Source organism: Pseudorasbora parva, chromosome 7 (assembly GCF_024679245.1).
Source record: "Pseudorasbora parva isolate DD20220531a chromosome 7, ASM2467924v1, whole genome shotgun sequence".
Classification (NCBI taxonomy): Eukaryota; Metazoa; Chordata; class Actinopteri; order Cypriniformes; family Gobionidae; genus Pseudorasbora; species Pseudorasbora parva.
This window is the reverse complement of record NC_090178.1, coordinates 2,735,585-2,757,415: the sequence shown is the minus strand read 5'-3', so window position 1 is coordinate 2,757,415 and position 21,831 is coordinate 2,735,585. Positions and strand designations below refer to the sequence as shown.

Genomic DNA, 21,831 nt, shown 5'->3' with positions numbered 1-21,831 from the left:
CTAAACCTAACCCGTTACACACACACACACGCTCGCTCGCTCTCTCACACACACACACACACACACACACACACACACACACACACACACACACACACACACACACACACTCACTCACTCACTGACTCTCTCTCTCTCTCACACACACACACACACACACTCTCTCTCTCTCTAATACACTATCTATCTATTTATCTCTCACACACACACACACACACACTCTCTCTCTCTCTAATACACTATCTATCTATTTATCTCTCACACACACACTCTCTCTCTCTCTCTCTCTCTCTCTCTCTCACACACACACACACACACACACACACACACACACACACACACACGGTTTAAGATTATTTTCCTTACCTCACTGGCAGAATATTTTGCTTATTTTAAGCAAAAACTCTTAATTTTGATAATTTCCCCCCCAAAGCAAGACAATTACTTTTGCTTATCTAGTAAATACTTCTTGATTAAAGAATCTTTAGATGTTTGGAATAGAAACAAGACAAAAATACGTAGAAAAAAGAAAAAAAGTAAGAAAAGCATTTTTTTTTGCAGTGCACACACACACACCTTCTCTCTCTCTGTCTCTCTCTCTCTCACACACACACACACACACACACACACACACACACACACACACACACACACACACACACACACACACACACACACACACTCTCTCTCTCTCTCTCTCTCTCTCTCTCTCTCTCTCTCTCTCTCTCTCTCTCTCTCTCTCTCTCTCTCTCTCTCTCTCTCACACACACACACACACACACACACACACACACACACACACACACACAAAATCTCTAATACACACATACGCACTCGCTCCTATTCTTCTCCACACAGTGGCAGGAAGTTGTCCAGATATCCGTTGTGCTTCTGAAACAAAAATTAGGGACAAACTCAGGGTGGGTGTAGACATGAGCGTTCACACACTTCACACACTCGCACCGCACCGATACACACGGCATCCCAGATCAGAGGAGCCGAGCGCGGTCCTGTCCTAGGCTGAAGAAGAGACGGTCCTGAGCTCTGCCATGCTCCTCACACTGAGACTCGGCTTCCTCTCATGGGCTCTCGGCAGATTCTCTCACGGTGAGTCAAACTACACACATACACACACACACACACGCACACACACACACAATCTTGTGAAGTGAGGATTGGGTTCCACTCCAGCAGAGACAGTAAAGGATTCATCTGTAATACTTCTGAAATTACATTTGTGAATATATATACAGGTCTGGAAAAATTAAGAGACCACTTAACATTGATTTCTCAATTCTAAGTGGTCTCTTATTGTTTTCTAGAGCTGTATATATACACTCACCTAAAGGATTATTAGGAACACCTGTTCAATTTCTCATGAATGCAATTATCTAATCAACCAATCACATGGCGGTTCTTCAGTGCATTTTGGGGTGTGGTTCTGGTCAAGACAATCTCCTGAACTCCAAACTGAATGTCAGAATGGGAAAGAAAGGAGATTTAAGCAATTTTGAGCGTGGCATGGTTGTTGGTGCCAGACGGGCCGGTCTGAGTATTTCACAATCTGCTGTTACTGGGATTTTCACACACAACCATTTCTAGGGTTTACAAAGAATGGTGTGAAAAGGGAAGAGCATCCAGTATGCGGCAGTCCTGTGGGAGAAAATGCCTTGTTGATGCTCGAGGTCAGAGGAGAATGGGCCGACTGATTCAAGCTGACAGAAGAGCAACTTTGACTGAAATAACCACTCGTTACAACCGAGGTATGCAGCAAAGCATTTGTGAAGCCACAACACACACAACCTTGAGGCGGATGGGCACAACACCAGAAGACCCCACCGGGTACCACTCATCTCCACTACAAATAGGAAAAAGAGGCGACAATTTGCACGAGCTCACCTAAATTGGACAGTTGAAGACTGGAAAAATGTTGCCTGGTCTGATGAGTCTCGATTTCTGCTGAGACATTCAGATGGTAGAGTCAGAATTTGGCGTAAACAGAATGAGAGCATGGATCCATCATGCCTTGTTACCACTGTGCAGGCTGGTGGTGGTGGTGTAATGGTGTGGGGGATGTTTTCTTGGCACACTTTAGGCCCCTTAGTGCCAATTGGGCATCGTTTAAATGCCAAGGCCTACCTGAGCATTGTTTCTGACCATGTCCATCCCTTTATGACCACCATGTACCCATCCTCTGATGGCTACTTCCAGCAGGATAATGCACCATGTCACAAAGCTCCAATTATTTCAAATTGGTTTCAGCTTTCAGCACCTTGTTGCCACGTGGAATTAAGGCAGTTCTGAAGGCGAAAGGGGGTCAAACACAGTATTAGTGTGTGTTCCTAATAATCCTTTAGGTGAGTGTATTTGATTTAAAAAAAAAAACAATTATATATATATATATATCATTACAGTACAAATATAAAATGTATACAATTTAAAAGTTGTACAGAACTATTCTATTGTTCAGTCATCATATCTTGCTGCCCACTCACACACACACACACACACACACACACACACCTGTCAAAGCTATTGTCCCTCTTTATTCGCTACAGTAATCCACTCCCATTTCCTGTTGCCGCTCATCGCGCCTGGCAACTTCCTGTTTGTGTCATGGCCCTAGTTTCCTGTTTCTCCTGGTATTCAGTTCAAAGATCTGCCCCCCCCCCCCCCCCCCGGCAGTATGATCACAAATTTCCTTTAAGAGCTCAAAAACAGACTTGAGAACTAATTATATGTAACATTTCAACTTCATTATATGATCTAAACGTCTTGTTGGGGATCACACTAACTTTCAGAAGAACTTTGTTTTCATGCAAATATGACATGTTTTCAACACTGATAATCATAAATGTGTGTTGATCATCAGATCCTCATATGAGAATGATTAGTGAAGGATCATGTGACACTGAAGACTGGAGTAATGATGATAAATTCAGCTTTGATCATAAGAATAAATCACACTTTACTATATAGTCACATAGAGAACAGATGATTTACAGTTGAGGAATATTTCACAGTTTTACTGTATTTTTGATCATATAAATGCAGCCTTTGTGCGCAGAAGAGACTCTTTCAAATGGTTCCACTATTCATTCTCTTCCTAAAAGCCTCCTCTAGCGATCCCTACAGCAGCTGTGAGGCAGGAAAAGCGTGCCAGGCCAAGTTTGGGAACGGTGTGTGTGATCAGGAATGCTCGAGCTCTGCCTGTCTGAGAGACGGATTCGACTGCCTTAAAGAAAAAGGCCTCTGCATGTAAGAAACCAACAAAACACGTGCTAATATCACACAAAACAAACCAGCTAACTGGAAAACTCTATGAAGTATGATTTCTAAACAATTCTGGGTTGTTTCAACTCAAATTTGGGTCAAATAACCCAACCGTTGGGTTACATTTTTTAAATTAAATTTTAAATGGTCCATATTTGTAATGAAACAGCCCAGTATTTTTTTTTTATTTTTTTTTAGATTCTATATCATTCTAACACAATTATAATGCATTAAATCACTTTAATGGGGTTATGCCTTAAGTATAAAAAACATGTCAACTAACTCTCAGAGTATAAGCAGACTGCTAGGTTAGGGTTAGTAGAATAAGTTGACATGTAGTTATTAATAGTCAGTAAGTATGTCTGTTGAGGAGCATCAAAATAAAGTGTATTTCAGCAGACAGTTACTAATAATTATAATCTAATGACTGCTAGTTGACATGGAATTGCTAATAGTCAGTAGAATGTCTGAAGTGGACTATTAAATAATAATAATTTAAATGCAATTTGATTGTACACCAATCAGGCATAACATTTTGCTAACCCGTCGAGGCATGGACTCCACAAGACCCCCTGAAGTTGTGCTGTGGTATCAGGCACCAAGATGTTAGCAGCAGATCCTTTAAGCCCTGTAAGTTGCGAGGTGTGTCCTCCATGGATCGGAGTTGTTTGTTCAGCTCATCCCACAGATGCTCGATTGGATTGAGATCTGAAGGACAATTCAACGCCTCAAACTGGTCGTTGTGCTCCTCAAACCATTCCTGAAGCATTTGTGCTTTGTGTCAGGAGCATTATCCTGCTGGAAGAGCCACAGCCACCAGAATACCGTTTCCATGAAAGGCTGAACATGGTCCCAGCAATGCTTAGGTAGGTGGAGCGTGTCAAAGTAACATCCACATGGATGGAGGACCCAAGGTTTCCCAGCAGAACATTGCCCAAAGCATCACACTCCTTTGCCGGCTCGCCTTCTTCCCATAGTGCATCCTGGGGCCATGTGTTCCCCAGGTAAGCCACGCACACACACACCCGGCCATCCACGTGATGTAAAAGAAGACGTGATTCCTCAGACCAGGCCACATTCTTTCATCTGTGGTCCAGTTGTGATGCTCACGTGCCACTGTTGGTGCTTTCAGCGGGGTCAGGGGTCAGCATGGGCACCCTGATTGGTCAGCGGCTCTGCCGCCCCATACGCAACAAACTGAGCTGCTCTGTGTATTCTGACAGCTTTCTATCAGAACCAGCATTAACTTCTGGAGCAGTTTGAGCTCCAGTAGCTCGTCTGTTTGATCGGACCACACGGGCCAGCCTTCGCTCCCCACGTGCATCAATGAGCCTTGGCCGCCCATGACCCTGTGGCCGGTTCTCCACTGGTCCTTCCTTGGAGCACTTTTGATAGATACTGACCACTGCAGACCGGGAAAAGCCCACAAGAGCTGCAGTTTTGGAGATGCTCTGACCCAGTCGTCTAGCCGTCACAATCTGGCCCTTGTCAAACTTGCTCAAATCCTTACGCTTGCCCATTTCTCCTGCTTCACACACATCAACTCTGAGGACAAAATGTTCACTTGCTGACTAATATATCCCACCCACTAACAGGAGATGAAGAGATCATCAGTGTTATTCACTTCACCTGATCATAATGTTATGCCTGATTGGTGTATGTACTACATATATGATTGAAGTAAAATGTGAGCGTATCATGTTTCTCTCAGTTCAGGGCATATTCAATACTGCCGAAATCATTATGATAATGGCTACTGCGACCAGGGCTGCAACACCGCGGCCTGTGGATGGGACGGCTCGGACTGCCACAAAAAGCATTATCCCGTCTGGGCCAAAGGAAGCCTCATACTCCACACTAGAGTCCCATTCCAGAGGGGTCAGACCCAGAACAGCTCTCTGCTTTGGGCCTTAAGCACTGTCCTCCAGACCAGCGTCAAACTCAGAGGAATGGCTCCTCTCCAGCCCAGTGATGACCTCCTGACACTGAACTCTCAGCAGCTGGCCAAGCTGTACGCTCAAACGCCGTCCTACGACAGCAATGGGTGAGTGATGCTGTCACAACAGGCCATGTTCTACACTTCAGTTTTTTATTTGATGGTTTTATAATCCATGTTAAAGGGGTGGTTCCGTGGTTTTTTTCTAGGCTTGGTTGCATTAATGGGGCGCAGTATAACATGTCGTAATCAAGGGGGTAATCTAGCACTCGGAAAGCGTACCTGCCATAGGGCACTCCCATTGCTAACCAAGCCATCACCTGCTGTTAGCATCCCATTGACTGCCATTCATTTTTACGTCACTTTGACAGTGAATAACTTTACATCAGAGGCGTTTAAAGACTACATTTGTCCATTGTTTATTTCTAAAGAAACACGACAATGTATAAAAGGCTCCGTTACCTTGTATCTTATACTACCACCCCGTAGAAGCTGCTTTTGTAAAAATAGGCAAACTATTGCGTCATAACCAACGCAACTCTGTCGCACAGTTGAGAAATTACCGTATAGACAGGAGCAGACGCTCGCAGGCAATCTTTTACTGTCTATAAGGCAGTCGGGGGGACGTGGAGACATAAAGTCCGATAAAGTCAAGGGGGAAGAATGGGGAGAAGCTCATAGTGAGCCAAAAGCAACGGGAGAAAATATTTAAACAACGTGATTTAGCTTTCACTTTCCACAACTACTAGAAGACCTACAGCTGTCAGACAGGAGGCTCACGTCACATCTACGTCCTCAAGCTCAGTCTGATGCTGCCTTCACTTGCTATCGGAAGTTTCCTACTTCCCACTTCAGAAGTCGTGATTATGAGCTTGTTGATTTCAGATGCTTTGTTGTCGGAAAGAATGGAGGACGCCAGGTTCATACTTTTGTGCGTCTTTAGAAAATGTTATCATCACCATTTCAGTCATTTCCCTGTCCCAGAAAATCAAAGGCAAACATAGCAGCACAACACAAAAGCATATCGTTTATAATCACATTCACAATAAAGGCATAATGTAGACAATAAAGGCTGCTTAAAGACTAAAATGGCAATAGTTTTAGACATAGTCAGCCATATACGATGCTATTGTATAGCTTCTTTTCTGGATCACTATTCTGGAATGATGCTCAACTAGATGCGATTTTTGATGTGCTTAAAATACACAATATGCTTCAAATTATTATTAATTTATGTAAATATGTACTACTTTAACGACAAGACAATGAAATTGTTGTGGAAAAAACCCCGAATAAAACACCTGCCACAGGAGAAATTCATCTCCCATCTGCCATTTTTAACGGTTATGCTACGCCCATCTCTGGAACTTGGGTATCAAAATTATTTCCAAATTTCCCAGTGGTAAACACGACATCAGAGGGCGTTCATGTGTAAATTTTACCTCGAAAGCTCGTATTTACGATAATTCCGATAGCACGTGACGGCAGCATGAGTCTGCGCAGTTCGCTCAGCCATCAGGAAGGGACTGCTCCTAATTGACTTCACTTTTCGCCGTTGAAGTCTATGGGGTCGCTGTGTCCATTTCCTTTACTGTCTATGGTCTTAATACGTCTTTTTTTTTTAAAAGCCGTATTTTTCTTCTATTCTCCCTTTATTCCACACCGCTGTCTGTCCTTTGAACGGCTCGTTTGCTTCCTGCTTCTATGAAGCCCAAACCCTTGAAAAACACAATGGTCTTAGATTGGTCAGATGGCCAAATGTAGTTTCCTGTATTTTTATTGGCTGAAGTGCCAAGCACAGGAGAAGCACTGCTATTGGGCGCAGAGATATCACGGCTCTCATCCTCGTCCTCCGGCTGTTAAGCGATCGCAGTGTGTTGAGCGCTTCGCCTTTGCTTTACCCTAATATATCCCAAGTCAATATCTGCCTAGGAAATCACCTAGTCTAAGGGTGCGTTCACACTTGTAGTTCGGTTCGTTTGGTTCGTTTTGTCCGGACCAAAAAACAAAAACAAAACATATAGTCCTGGTCCGCTTAGCGTTCACACTGGCATTTATAACAGCAAACCTAAAGTTACCGAACCAAAGGCACAGGGAGACGCTCACAACCTGATTGGTCCACTTATATGACGTAGGAGCTGCTTAGCGAACATTCAAAACAACGCTGTGTGCCGGATTACACGCGGTCATTTTATGCGTGTACATGTGGCATTATTTTAACCAGCTGAGAACTCATGAAGAGCTCATAAAATGTTCAAAACAGCTCCAGGATTTCCTCCGTTGTGCAGAAAAGAGACGGCCGTTCTGTCGTCTGTACCGACTAATGGCCAACAGGTCTTCTGATGAGAAGAATCAGGTGTGCTTTTTGTGCATTTTTCTAGCATTTTCGAAACATGCTTGGATAACTTTTACTCGGGACATGCTAGCTGGCAACATAGGATTACATTCATTATGCTAAGCTAAGCTAGCGATGACCCTGCCAAACTAAAACAATGCATGCACTGAGACAAAAAAGCATTTGCCCACATATCTAAATATAGAAAAGAAGTTGAATAAGCCCTATTTCTAAAAACAATGGAGTGGTCCTTTAATCAAAGTTATAGGCACCAAAATTTCTCGTTATATAATTCAAACAAAATACACCCCAAAATGTAGTTTTGCACAGCTATTTTCCACCCTGTCTCTTCGAGCTCTCGAATTTACTATTGTGTCTAATTGAGTGCACTTTCTTTTGTGTATTATTGTATAATACCTGATTATCATGGGTTTTCTTTCAATAATCAGTGGTCTGTTTCCCAAATTTGTGCTGACTGCCTGTGTATTTTTTCACTCAAGGTCAGTGTTATTCCTCCAGCTGGATAACCGAGCCTGCTCCCGTCTTCCCTCCACCTGTTTCCCGTACGCCGTCGAGGCCGCACACTTCCTGCGCACCGTCCTGGCACTGAACCACGCCCCTTTTCCCATGATCCCAGAGATCCAGGCGGCTGTGATCAGTGTGCATGGAGTCGACGAGGAAATAGGAGCCAGAGAGGAGGTGCAACTGCCAAAAGAGGAGCGCAACAGTATGTTCTCATTATACTTTGCCAAAACATAAGCATATATTCAGACACTTAAAGTCCCCATTAGATCAAAATAGAAGTGTTTTGGCTTTTAGTATGAATATGTGACCTAGTATAATCTATTCTTATGCACTCCAGCTTCTCATCTGATTTTCTGTCCAATCAAATGCTCACTAGAATCTGAAGCCCCGCCCGCTACATGAGTTTCTGGAGATGGGGCTCAAATTGCTTACTTGTTCACACATTTACTGTTTTACATGACACATAGTGCACTATATAGGGGATAGGGAACGATCAGACAGTGCACTATAAAGGGGATAGGGAACGATCAGACAGTGCACTATATAGAGGATAGGGAATGATCAGACAGTGCACTATATAGGGGATAGGGAACGATCAGACAGTGCACTATATAGGGGATAGGGAACGATCAGACAGTGCACTATATAGGGGATAGGGGACGATCAGACAGCGCTCTATATAGGGGATAGGGGACGATCAGACAGTGCACTATACAGATAGGGAATGATCAGACAGTGCACTATATAGAGGATAGGGAACGATCAGACAGTGCACTATATAGGGGATAGGGAACGATCAGACAGTGCACTATATAGGGGATAGGGAACGATCAGACAGTGCACTATATAGGGGATAGGGAACGATCAGACAGTGCACTATATAGGGGATAGGGAACGATCAGACAGTGCACTATATAGGGGATAAGGGAACGATCAGACAGTGCACTATATAGGGGATAGGGAACGATCAGACAGTGCACTATATAGGGGATCAGACAGTGCACTATATAGGGGATAGGGAATGATCAGACAGTGCACTATATAGGGGATAGGGAACGATCAGACAGTGCACTATATAGGGGATAGGGAATGATCAGACAGTGCACTATATAGGGGATAGGGAACGATCAGACAGTGCACTATATAGGGGATAAGGGAACGATCAGACAGTGCACTATATAGGGGATAGGGAATGATCAGACAGTGCACTATATAGGGGATAGGGAACGATCAGACAGTGCACTATATAGGGGATAAGGGAACGATCAGACAGTGCACTATATAGGGGATAGGGAACGATCAGACAGTGCACTATATAGGGGATAGGGAACGATCAGACAGTGCACTATATAGGGGATCAGACAGTGCACTATATAGGGGATAGGGAATGATCAGACAGTGCACTATATAGGGGATAGGGAACGATCAGACAGTGCACTATATAGGGGATAGGGAATGATCAGACAGTGCACTATATAGGGGATAGGGAACGATCAGACAGTGCACTATACAGGGGATAGGGAACGATCAGACAGTGCACTATATAGGGGATAGGGAACGATCAGACAGTGCACTATATAGGGGATAGGGAATGATCAGACAGTGCACTATATAGGGGATAGGGAACGATCAGACAGTGCACTATATAGGGGATAGGGAACGATCAGACAGTGCACTATATAGGGGATAGGGAATGATCAGACAGTGCACTATATAGGGGATAGGGAACGATCAGACAGTTCACTATATAGGGGATAGGGAATGATCAGACAGTGCACTATATAGGGAATAGGGAACAATCAGACAGTGCACTATATAGGGGATAGGGAACGATCAGACAGCGCTCTATATAGGGGATAGGGAATGATCAGACAGTGCACTATATAGGGGATAGGGAACGATCAGACAGTGCACTATATAGGGGATAGGGAATGATCAGACAGTGCACTATATAGGGGATAGGGAACGATCAGACAGTGCACTATATAGGGGATAGGGAACGATCAGACAGTTCACTATATAGGGGATAGGGAATGATCAGACAGTGCACTATATAGGGGATAGGGAACAATCAGACAGTGCACTATATAGGGGATAGGGAACGATCAGACAGTGCACTATATAGGGGATAGGGAACGATCAGACAGTTCACTATATAGGGGATAGGGAACGATCAGACAGTGCACTATATAGGGGATAGGGAACGATCAGACAGTTCACTATATAGGGGATAGGGAATGATCAGACAGTGCACTATATAGGGGCTAGGGAACGATCAGACAGTGCACTATATAGGGGATAGGGAACGATCAGACAGTTCACTATATAGGGGATAGGGAACGATCAAACAGTGCACTATATAGGGGATAGGGAACGATCAGACAGTGCACTATATAGGGGATAGGGAACGATCAGACAGTGCACTATATAGGGGATAGGGAACGATCAGACAGTGCACTATATAGGGGATAGGGAATGATCAGACAGTGCACTATATAGGGGATAGGGAATGATCAGACAGTGCACTATATAGGGGATAGGGAACGATCAGACAGTTCACTATATAGGGGATAGGGAATGATCAGACAGTGCACTATATAGGGGATAGGGAACGATCAGACCGGGCACTATATAGGGGATAGGGAACGATCAGACAGTGCACTATATAGGGGATAGGGAACGATCAGACAGTTCACTATATAGGGGATAGGGAATGATCAGACAGTGCACTATATAGGGGATAAGGGAACGATCAGACAGTGCACTATATAGGGGATAGGGAACGATCAGACAGTGCACTATATAGGGGATAGGGAACGATCAGACAGTGCATTATATAGGGGATCAGACAGTGCACTATATAGGGGATAGGGAATGATCAGACAGTGCACTATATAGGGGATAGGGGACGATCAGACAGCGCTCTATATAGGGGATAGGGGACGATCAGACAGTGCACTATACAGATAGGGAATGATCAGACAGTGCACTATATAGAGGATAGGGAACGATCAGACAGTGCACTATATAGGGGATAGGGAACGATCAGACAGCGCTCTATATAGGGGATAGGGAACGATCAGACAGTGAACTATATAGGGGATAGGGAACTATCAGACAGTGCACTATATAGGGGATAGGGAACGATCAGACAGTTCACTATATAGGGGATAGAGAACGATCAGACAGTGCACTATATAGGGGATAGGGGACGATCAGACAGTGCACTATATAGGGGATAGGGGACGATTCAGAGAAGTTTTGTCTTGTTTATGAGCATCGTTTACATGCTAAACCTCATGTTTCAGTTCATGGAGCCTCTCCTGCCTGGATGTGGCCCGTGGTCGGCGTGGCGGCTGGCCTCGGTGTGGCTCTTGTCCTGATTGTGCCACTGATGTTCCTGTGGTTAAAGAGGAGAAGAAAGCGGCGAGAGGGAGGCGAGAGGATCCGGCACAGGTCCACAGTCACCGAAAGCAAGGCTTGGATTCGCCGCTCTGAGGAGAACAGAAGCAGATCAGGAAGAGATAAAGACAGAAATGGGACAAAAAAAAGCAAGAAAGGAAAGGAATCAGGAAAGAGACGTAAGGAGCCTCTCGGCGAGGATGCTATCCGCATGCGGTGAGTGTCTTTGAAGAGTTTTCACTGTGTTAGTGAGGGAGGAAATGGCGCTGATGGGAGGGACTGTTCGCTGATTTTAGGCCCTTGAGGAAGGAACTAGACATCGGAAGTGACACCGACGTGACCCAGAGCTCCATGGAGGACATCAACAAGACGATCTGTGACCACAGATCCCCAGAACCAAAACACTTCCAACAGCCCCGCATGCTGGGTGAGAATGAGGAACAGACCGCAGCCACCGCACATACTTATACTGATAACATATTTATTTTTACTTTAAAATGGGGGAAAAAAGTCAGTGGAAACAAATTTGTAAATTCAAAAGATTACAGATTTTATATATATATATATATATATATATATATATATATATATATATATATATATATATATATATATATATATATATATATATATATATATATATATATATATATATTATAATATAACATATAGATATAAATTATATACATATACATTTATTTATTATATATATATATATATTATAATTTTTTCTTTTTTTTATTAGCTTTTAAGTTTATATTTTCAATTTTCATTTTGGTTTGTTTTAGTATGGTTTGTATATTTTAGTTGGCTTTTTGTCATTTTCATATAATATTTAAATATTTCTATTTAGCTTTATTTTTTGTATTTTAATTTAAGTACATTTAAGTCGCTTTAGATTATGTTTTTGTAAAGTTTTAGCAATTTGTGTTTTGTTTTTTATTAAATATTGCTATTTAAATGATGCATTTTCATAGCTATCAAAATCCAGTGTTCGGCATTTTGCGTACGTGAGTTTTTGTTGTAGATGTCTATTTAAAAAAAAAAAAAAAAAAAAAAAAAATTGTGTACTGTGCTAATTAATTGAGATTTCTTACAGCTCTTACAGGTTGTTGGCCTTGTCTGTTTCGTTGCTTCAATTACTCTCCCCTTTTTTGTAAGTCGCTTTAGATAAAAGCGTCTGCTAAATGATTAAATGTAAATGTAAATGCATTTTCATTAATTAAAATTGCTATAATTTAGGTTAAGTTTAAACTATCTAATTATAGCAATTTTAATTAATGAAACGCACCATTTAAATAGCAATATTTAATAAAAAACAAAACACAAATTGCTAAAACTTTACAAAAACTTAACCTAAAAAGAAACTAAAAATATAAAATGTAAAGCTGATTCAAAATATTAATAAATAAATATTAAAAAATAAAATATTCCAAAGTAAAATGCCAATTTTTTTGAGTGATGATTCAATCTAAACAGAATCATGTAAACAATCTTTCCAACTGAAGTTTACGTCCCGAACGCAACCTTTGAAAATCATCTAAACAATATATGCATTTCATTTTCAATGTACTATGAAAAGGGGAAAGTCTAACCTTTCACACTACGCAGGACAGATAGGCGGAGAATTGGGACACAGCCACTGTACTTCATCATGTTTCTCTGTAATCTCTTCTTTAGCTCCCCCTAGAGGATGGGAAAGGAATGCTGTTGCTGCACCTCAACGACCACCAAGAAGTGTGAGCTAATTTTCCTGATTTTAACAATCAGTCTGCATTATATATTTCTGCATGCTGTATCATTGTGCAAAGTGCAAGTGTAAAGTTTTGTGGAGGGGGGATTATGGGGTGGGGTTGTTTTTTAGGGGTTGGGCATGGCCCCTTAGTTCCAGTAAAAGGAACTCTTAATGCTTCAGCATACCAAGACATTTTGGACAATTTCATGCCCCCAACTTTGAGGGAACAGTTTGGGGACGGCCAATCTGAGCTGATTATCTGCTGTCGTCTCTCAGAGCGCTCCGGTGCAGTGGTGTGGTCCGGATGGCTCGGTCGTGCTGATCCGTGCGGTCAGAAGCGGGCTTGACCGAGTGGTTCTGGAGCTGCTGAGAGCTGGAGTCCCGGTCAATAACACCGACCACACGGGTACGAGCATCATTGATGTTCTCTTCTGTTGCATGTGGTCTTCAGGAAGAGTGTTTGTTTCCTTTGCAGTTGGGGAGTAATGTAATTTTGCCCTTTCTTTGTCCCTTTCTCTGTCCTGTCCTGAACTCCCCACTGCCGCTTCCCTCGCCTCACTCCAGCTCCCCTAATAAACACGTCTGATTCAGAACAGAGTTAATGTGCTGTAGCGCCCCGGTCAATGTGGGAATAATGTATTAACCTTCCATGCCTTTGTTTCTCTCTCTCTCATACATTTCCCTCTTTTATGGTCATGGTCGATGGCTTCCTGTTTTCTTTCCCATAACACATTCCTCACGTCATGTTTTGGTTTCGTCCACTCTTTTGTGACCCCTCTGTGCGCCACGACATGCCTTAACCTGATCACCCTTTCACTGATCGATCAATTCCTTCTCGCATCTCTTCTCTTTCTCTCTCTCTCTCCAACTCTTCATCCAGGGAGATCTGCCCTCCACTGGGCATGCTCAGTAAATCACCTCCCCTTGACACGGACTCTCATTCGCTACGGCGCTGCAGTGGACTTACAGGACCATAAGGTAAAGAAAAGCTCATGTTCGTATGTTCTATCTTTTCCTAGCCAATCCCATAAATGATGGATGGATTATTGGATGGATGGATGGTTGGATGGATGGATGGATGGTTGGTTGGTTGGATGGATGGATGGTGGGATGGATGGATGGATGGATGAATGGTTGGTTGGATGGATGGTTGGATGGAAGGTTGATGGATGGATGGTTGGTTGGATGGATGGAAGGTTGATGGATGGGTGGATGGTTGGTTGGATGGATGGAAGGTTGGTTGGATGGATGGATGGATGGATGAAAGGTTGATGGATGGATGGATAGTTGGATGGATGGATGGATGGGTGGATGTTGGATGTATTGAAGGTTGATGGATTGATGGATGGGTGGATGGTTTGATGGATGAATGGGTGAGTGGATGGATGGGTGGATGGTTGGTTGGATGGATGGGTGGATGATTGATGGGTGGGTGGGTGGATGATTGATGGATGGAGGGTTGATGGATGGATGGTAAGATGGATGGCTGGATGGATGGGTGGGTGGCTGGATGGAAGGATGGTTGGGCGGATGGATGAATGCATGGATGGATGGATGGTTGGGTGGATGGATGGTTGGTTGGGTGGATGGATGGTTGGATGGGTGGGTGGATGGTTGGGTGGATGGTTGGGTGGATGGTTGGGTGGATGGTTGGATGGGTGGGTGGATGGATGGTTGGGTAGATGGCTGGATGGATGGATGGTTGGGTGGATGGATGGATGGTTGGTTGGGTGGATGGATGGGTGGGTAGATGGTTGGATGGATGGTTGGGTGGGTGGATGGATGGATGGTTGGGTAGATGGTTGGATGGATGGTTGGGTGGATGGATGGATGGATGGATGGATGGGTGGTTGGGTGGATGGGTGGGTGGATGGATGGATGGATGGATGGATGGTTGGTTGGATGGATGGTTGAATGGGTGGTTGGACGGATGGATGGATGGATGGGTGGATGGTTGGATGGATGGTCAGAATAGCACACAAGAACGATAGAAAGAATGACAGATGGATGGATGGATGGACTAATAATAATGTAATAAAAATGTAAATAATCTTTTGTCTGTAGGGTGAAACGGCTTTGTTTCTCTCGGCTCTTCACGGTTGCTATGACACCGCACGATTCCTGCTGCTTAACTCGGCCAATCAAGATCTGTCTGACTGCAAAGGGCGGCGGCCTCTGGATGTGGCTCGGGAGGGATTACATCATCAGGTCCTCGAGCTCCTATTGGCTCACAGAGTTCAGAGGGCGGTCCCTCTGGATCCCTCCACGGAGCTGCTGTGGGACGATCGCACTTACGGCTTTTCTCCTTGGGTCGCGTCGCCTCCGTGTCTGCCCGGAAGAAGTGCCTCGTTCTCAGGGGTCATAGGTCACAGGGGGATGTCAACACCTCCACCGATGTAAGTTGCGACAATTCCTCACGCGCGCATTATGCTCCAGACTGAGCTCATGAAATGGCGTACACTGCAAAATATGCTTTTCTTACTTTGTATTTTTGTCTTGTTTCAAGTCCAAACATCTAAACATTCTTAAAACAAGAAGTATTTACTAGACAAGCAAGAGTAAATGTCTTATTTTGGGGAAAAATTACTCAAAATTAAGAATTTTTTTGCTAAGATAAGAAATGCTTTTTTTTAAAATGAGAAATGCATTTTTTTGCTGTGTTTTATATCGAACCCTTTTAGCATAAAGGTTCTTTGGAGTATACTCAACTATACTTCTTTATATAACCGTTAAAGGATTCCAAATACGTAGCGCCGATAGAACCTTTTCTTCTAAGAGTGCACACACACACACACACACACACACACTGCCCCTGCCCCTAAACCTACCTATCACACACACACACACAGCCCCTACCCCTAAACCTACCCATCACACACACACACACACACTGCCCCTACCCCTGAACCTACCTATCACGCACGCACACACACACACACACACACACACACACACACACACACTTCCCCTGCCCCTAAACCTACCCATCACTCCCTCACACACACACACACACACATACACCCATCACACACACACACTGCCCCTAAACCTACCTATCACGCACGCACACGCACATGTAACCCCTCTTTTCTGGTTCGCTCTTTGTATTTCGACCCTCCCGGGAAGGACCACACGGAGACATAAACTGAGCTCACTCGTGTTTACTGAAACACATGAAATGACACCACAAAGATGTAATATACAGCTCATCCGGTCACACAACTGGCAGAAACAAATGCAAGTGTAAAAATAAGCAACAAGAAAATACAGAGAAAGATTATCAGTCAATCCTATATCACTTATAACTCAAAACACTTTTTAAAGAACAATTTTGACCTTAAAAGATCATTTCTGACTATATTTTATTTGTCTGACCGGAGAGAGATTTTACACCTAACGTTACCGGGCGTTCTCCTCAACAGCTTAATGCGACTGAGGAGAAAATGGCTGACTCGTTATAATTTACCTTAGTCACCTGTAGGTGTCCCCATATCCCTGGATGCACTCAATATACTCTTAATGGAAATTATTATAAAACAAACTAACATTTTGGCACAATTCATAACAATTTTCTTTTTCCTGTTACACACACGCGCACACACACACACACACACACACACACACTTCCCCTGCCCCTAAACCTACCCATCACTCACACACACACACACACACACACACACACACACACACACACACACACACACACACACACACACACACCCATCAAACACACACACACACACACACACACACACTGCCCCTAAACCTACCTATCACGCACGCACACGCGCACACACACACACACACACACACACACACACACACACACACTTCCCCTGCCCCTAAACCTACCCATCACTCACACACACACACACACACACACACACACACACACACACACAGACACACACACACACACACACACACACACACACACACACTGCCCCTGCACCTACCCATCTCACACACACATACACACACACTGCCCCCTACCCCTAAACCTACCCATCGCGCGCACACACACACACACACACACACACTGCCCCTACCCCTAAACCTACCCATTGCGCACACACACACACACACACACACTGCCCCTGCACCTACCCATCACAGGAAACATTCTGCATTTTTACATTTTCAAAAAAACATAATTTAGTATAAATCCATTTACATTGTGGACACACACACACACACACACACACAAAATGGTTTGTTTCGCCGTTGACACACACGCGGATACGCCACTTGGCTTTAGAAAGTGCCGTGTATGTTTACGCAAAGTCATGATGTCATGTTGAATGTTCCCGTGCCTGCCATGTTTGCGTGTTCGCTCATGTTTCGTTCTCTACAGTGATTGGCAGATGGGCGTGGCGCAATGCTCCTCCCCTCAGAACTGGCGTCCAACCCCCAACCAATCAGCAACGGCATTGGTCACCCCCAGGATTCTTGGCCGCCCATCTCGGCCTATCAGCACTCTCCAGGAAGTGACATCAGAGGCAGAGGATGAAGAGAGGGAGATGACACAGGATGTTGCTCGGGCAGCAACGCCTCACTTCCTGTCTCCACAACCAGCTCCCCGCCAGCGCTCGTTCTCCTGTACACAACATGCGCTAAACCGCCGCTCCAGTGGCAACCAATCAGAGCCGTCCTTAGCTGCGCCAGCAGGAAAATCAGCCAATGAGCGTGTCGAAATAGTGATCGTGCCCCACCCAAGAGAAGCAGCCAGCCAATCCGAGAGCAAAGCCGCCGGGAACAGTCTTGGCCTGACTCATATGGACTCTGAAAGGGAAAATATAAGGAACTGCATCTCTAAAATCCACAGCGAGAGGGTCAATAATGATCCCAGCATCTCCATACAAAGCAGTATGTGAGAAATTAAATTTAAAAATGTAAATATTGTTTACAATTAGGGTTTTATAATCACAGAGATCCGACATCTGAGCTATTTAGGGGCGTTCGGCTCTCCTGATAAAATGTGGATTTCTTTAATCTACATACAAGGCATTCAAGAGGCCAAAAAATTTGAATAACAATTCGTCAGTAGGGGGCGAGTGGGGTAAGATGAGCCAATTTTAAAAACCGTATGTGGTCCTCAAGATAAGATAAAGCAATGAGAGGATCTAAAGTCGTTTTAGGATGTTTGCTCTCATTTTAAAATATCAGAATACATCTATGACAAAGGGTTATAAAAATATGGCTTCTTTTACAAAAAGTGTTCTTGTGGCTCAACTTACCCCAGGTTAGGGGTAAGCTGACCCGAGTCAGTGGGTAAGTTGAACCATCCGGCTGTTAACGGACCGTCTACCTGAATATGAGTCAAACCAAGTTGAGATTGTAAAGATAATTTACCTCAAATAATCACATTTTTACTAATAGTCATTACCGGTATTTCTTTTCGTAAACAACATAAAACCAACCAAATGAAGTTGAAATTTCAATTTCTTTAATGGTTTGAATTTTTGAAACATTACGTTGAACACCAAAGTTGTAACCTTCCAAAGTTGTAACAGACTAAACAAAGTTGAGTCATATTAAATACGATAAAAGCTGAATTTGAATGAATAAATGTCATTAAAACGAATAAGTGTTTTAGTCAGATGGTTCTTGGCATTGGAGTTTTTCTGCGGTGTTGAACATATTAGGCCATTAGGGACTACTGAATGATATAGCATCTTCTGGTTCTTATCAGAGAAGGATTTGGTGTACTTACACTGTTTCTGTCAAATAAACTAAAAGAAATATTTAAAAAATTAAAAAATTTAAGAAAATGAAACTAAACCATTTAACATTACATTTAAATTATACAAGTTTATATTTAACTTAACTACAGTGCCAAGGTGGGGTAAGTTACTATAAAACACTGGCTCAATTTACCCCACATCATTTGGCTCACTTTGCCCCATAGCCGCCATTTTGGATAAAACGATCTATTTTATACATTGCTAAATCACCAATATGGATCATAAATGTGTTTTGACCAGGACAAATTTGCTTTGACAACACCCATTACATCTAATATGCTCAAATTTTACTTTAACAAGCCAAAAACAGTTTTTAAAGTAAATGGGTGCCTTCCAAATTTACACCCATTTAAATGGGTTTCCAAAATATACGGTCAATAAAAGTGTATAGTAGCTAAGATAAAGGGCTCATGTTACCCCACTCTCCCCTAGATTATTTGTCAATACCTGCACTCTCCTCTTTTCCATTACTCTTTCTTTTTTTCCTTAGTCTAACGTTACTTTGATTGACAGTCTTCTCATTGTCGTCTATGTGAGTGATGAAGGTAAACAAAGGGTTAACTAATATTTATATGTTTTATAAATAATTTTCTTAAACAATGTAAATTACTGAAGGCTACCAGGAAAGCTAGGTAACTAAGTTTATTAAATTCATTCACAATATGTACTATGTACGCATTCATTATAAATCTGATGAGAACGGCTTCGTTATTGTTTTTGTCCCTCACATGCAGTTGATCGAATCACGTAGGTAATAACAGTAACAGGACTGTTTTCAAAATGGCGCAATTAGACAAAAGTTTATTAGTTTGCCTGATTATATATGTCTATCCTAAAACAGCTATCAAATATTAAATGTTTTGTTAAGCTACTTACAACTTATCTCGCACTTTATGACCGTTGACTGACTTGTCGCGCTGCTGGATGCCCGCCTACTTTTATCTGATTGGTCATCTCTAATATTTTGACTTTGACGAGCGGTGACAGACCAATGAGGAAGCTCAGATGAAAAGCTCTTGGTGCTAACCTTATTCTGGCTTTCTCAGGAAAACATGTCCTCATCCAAAATCAAAAGCAATTTAAATAAAGAAAATAAAACTTATTTAGAATTATCAAGTTTTTATCATTATTGTATTGGTTTTTTTTTTGTGTAATTGATATTATCATGAATGTAATGTTTTGGATGTTTTACTTTATGTAGTTTAGGGGTTGATTTGCTGTAATATAACACATTATTGCTGAAATGCCATGAAAATGATATAATATAGGTTAAGTATATATTATAATATTTTGTATCCTACTGAAATAGTATTACATGGAGATGTATGAGATGCAGATTGTCTAGATTAAAGTGTATTTTATACAATGAAGTTGTTGGTAATGGAATTTTCTTTCATGATTATGAGATGCTCCAACACCACTGATATCGTCCAATGGCCACTGATATCGTCCAATGGGCACTGATATCGTCCAATGGCCACTGATATCGTCCGATGGCCACTGATATCTTCCGATGGCCACTGATATCGTCCAATTGGGCACTGATATCGTCCAATGGGCACTGATATCGTCCAATGGGCACTGATATCGTCCAATGGGCACTGATATCGTCCAATGGGCACTGATATCGTCCAATGGGCACTGATATCGTCCAATGGGCACTGATATCGTCCAATGGGCACTGATATCGTCCAATGGGCACTGATATCGTCCAATGGCCACTGATATCGTCCGATGGCCACTGATATCTTCCGATGGCCACTGATATCGTCCAATTGGGCACTGATATCGTCCAATGGGCACTGATATCGTCCAATGGGCACTGATATCGTCCAATGGGCACTGATATCGTCCAATGGGCACTGATATCGTCCAATGGGCACTGATATCGTCCAATGGGCACTGATATCGTCCAATGGGCACTGATATCGTCCGATGGGCACTGATATCGTACAATGGGCACTGATATCGTCCAATGGGCACTGATATCTTCCAATGGCCACTGATATCGTCCAATGGCCACTGATATCGTCCAATGGCCACTGATATCGTACAATGGGCACTGATATCGTCCAATGGGCACTGATATCGTCCAATGGTTACTGATATCTTCCAATGGCCACTGATATCGTCCAATGGGCACTGATATCGTCCAATGGCCACTGATATCGTCCGATGGCTATTGATATCGTCCGATGGCCACTGATATTGTCCGATGGCCACTGATATAGTCCAATGTGCACTGATATCGTACAATGGGCACTGATATCGTCCAATGGGCACTGATATCTTCCAATGGCCACTGATATCGTCCAATGGCCACTGATATCGTCCAATGGCCACTGATATCGTACAATGGGCACTGATATCGTCCAATGGGCACTGATATCTTCCAATGGCCACTGATATCGTCCAATGTGCACTGATATCGTCCAATGGGCACTGATATCGTCCAATGGGCACTGATATCGTACAATGGGCACTGATATCGTCCAATGGGCACTGATATCTTCCAATGGCCACTGATATCGTCCAATGGCCACTGATATCGTCCAATGGCCACTGATATCGTACAATGGGCACTGATATCGTCCAATGGGCACTGATATCGTCCAATGGTTACTGATATCTTCCAATGGCCACTGATATCGTCCAATGGGCACTGATATCGTCCAATGGCCACTGATATCGTCCGATGGCTATTGATATCGTCCGATGGCCACTGATATTGTCCGATGGCCACTGATATAGTCCAATGTGCACTGATATCGTACAATGGGCACTGATATCGTCCAATGGGCACTGATATCTTCCAATGGCCACTGATATCGTCCAATGGCCACTGATATCGTCCAATGGCCACTGATATCGTACAATGGGC

The 21,831-nt window shown here is 43.2% G+C and overlaps 1 protein-coding gene across 1 annotated transcript; it reads left to right on the top strand.

Moving 5' to 3' along the window:
• Positions 1 to 939: 939 nt before the first annotated feature.
• Positions 940 to 20,320, top strand: notchl (notch receptor, like). Its single transcript, XM_067447765.1, has 11 exons — positions 940 to 1,107; positions 3,114 to 3,258; positions 4,985 to 5,317; positions 8,045 to 8,271; positions 11,378 to 11,687; positions 11,768 to 11,898; positions 13,152 to 13,210; positions 13,483 to 13,612; positions 14,087 to 14,184; positions 15,271 to 15,602; positions 17,561 to 20,320. The coding sequence occupies exons 1-11, from the start codon at positions 1,050 to 1,052 to the stop codon at positions 18,078 to 18,080; spliced, it is 2,343 nt and encodes a 780-aa protein (XP_067303866.1). The 5' UTR covers positions 940 to 1,049; the 3' UTR covers positions 18,081 to 20,320.
• Positions 20,321 to 21,831: the final 1,511 nt, after the last annotated feature.

Excerpts from the sequence above, each read along its gene's own strand:
- notchl (XM_067447765.1), top strand. The coding sequence starts at position 1,050 with ATGCTCCTCACACTGAGACTCGGCTTCCTCTCATGGGCTCTCGGCAGA. Across the intron at positions 8,272-11,377 it reads GCCAAAAGAGGAGCGCAACA|TTCATGGAGCCTCTCCTGCC; the intron begins GTATGTTCTCAT and ends CTCATGTTTCAG. Across the intron at positions 13,211-13,482 it reads CTCAACGACCACCAAGAAGT|AGCGCTCCGGTGCAGTGGTG; the intron begins GTGAGCTAATTT and ends GTCGTCTCTCAG.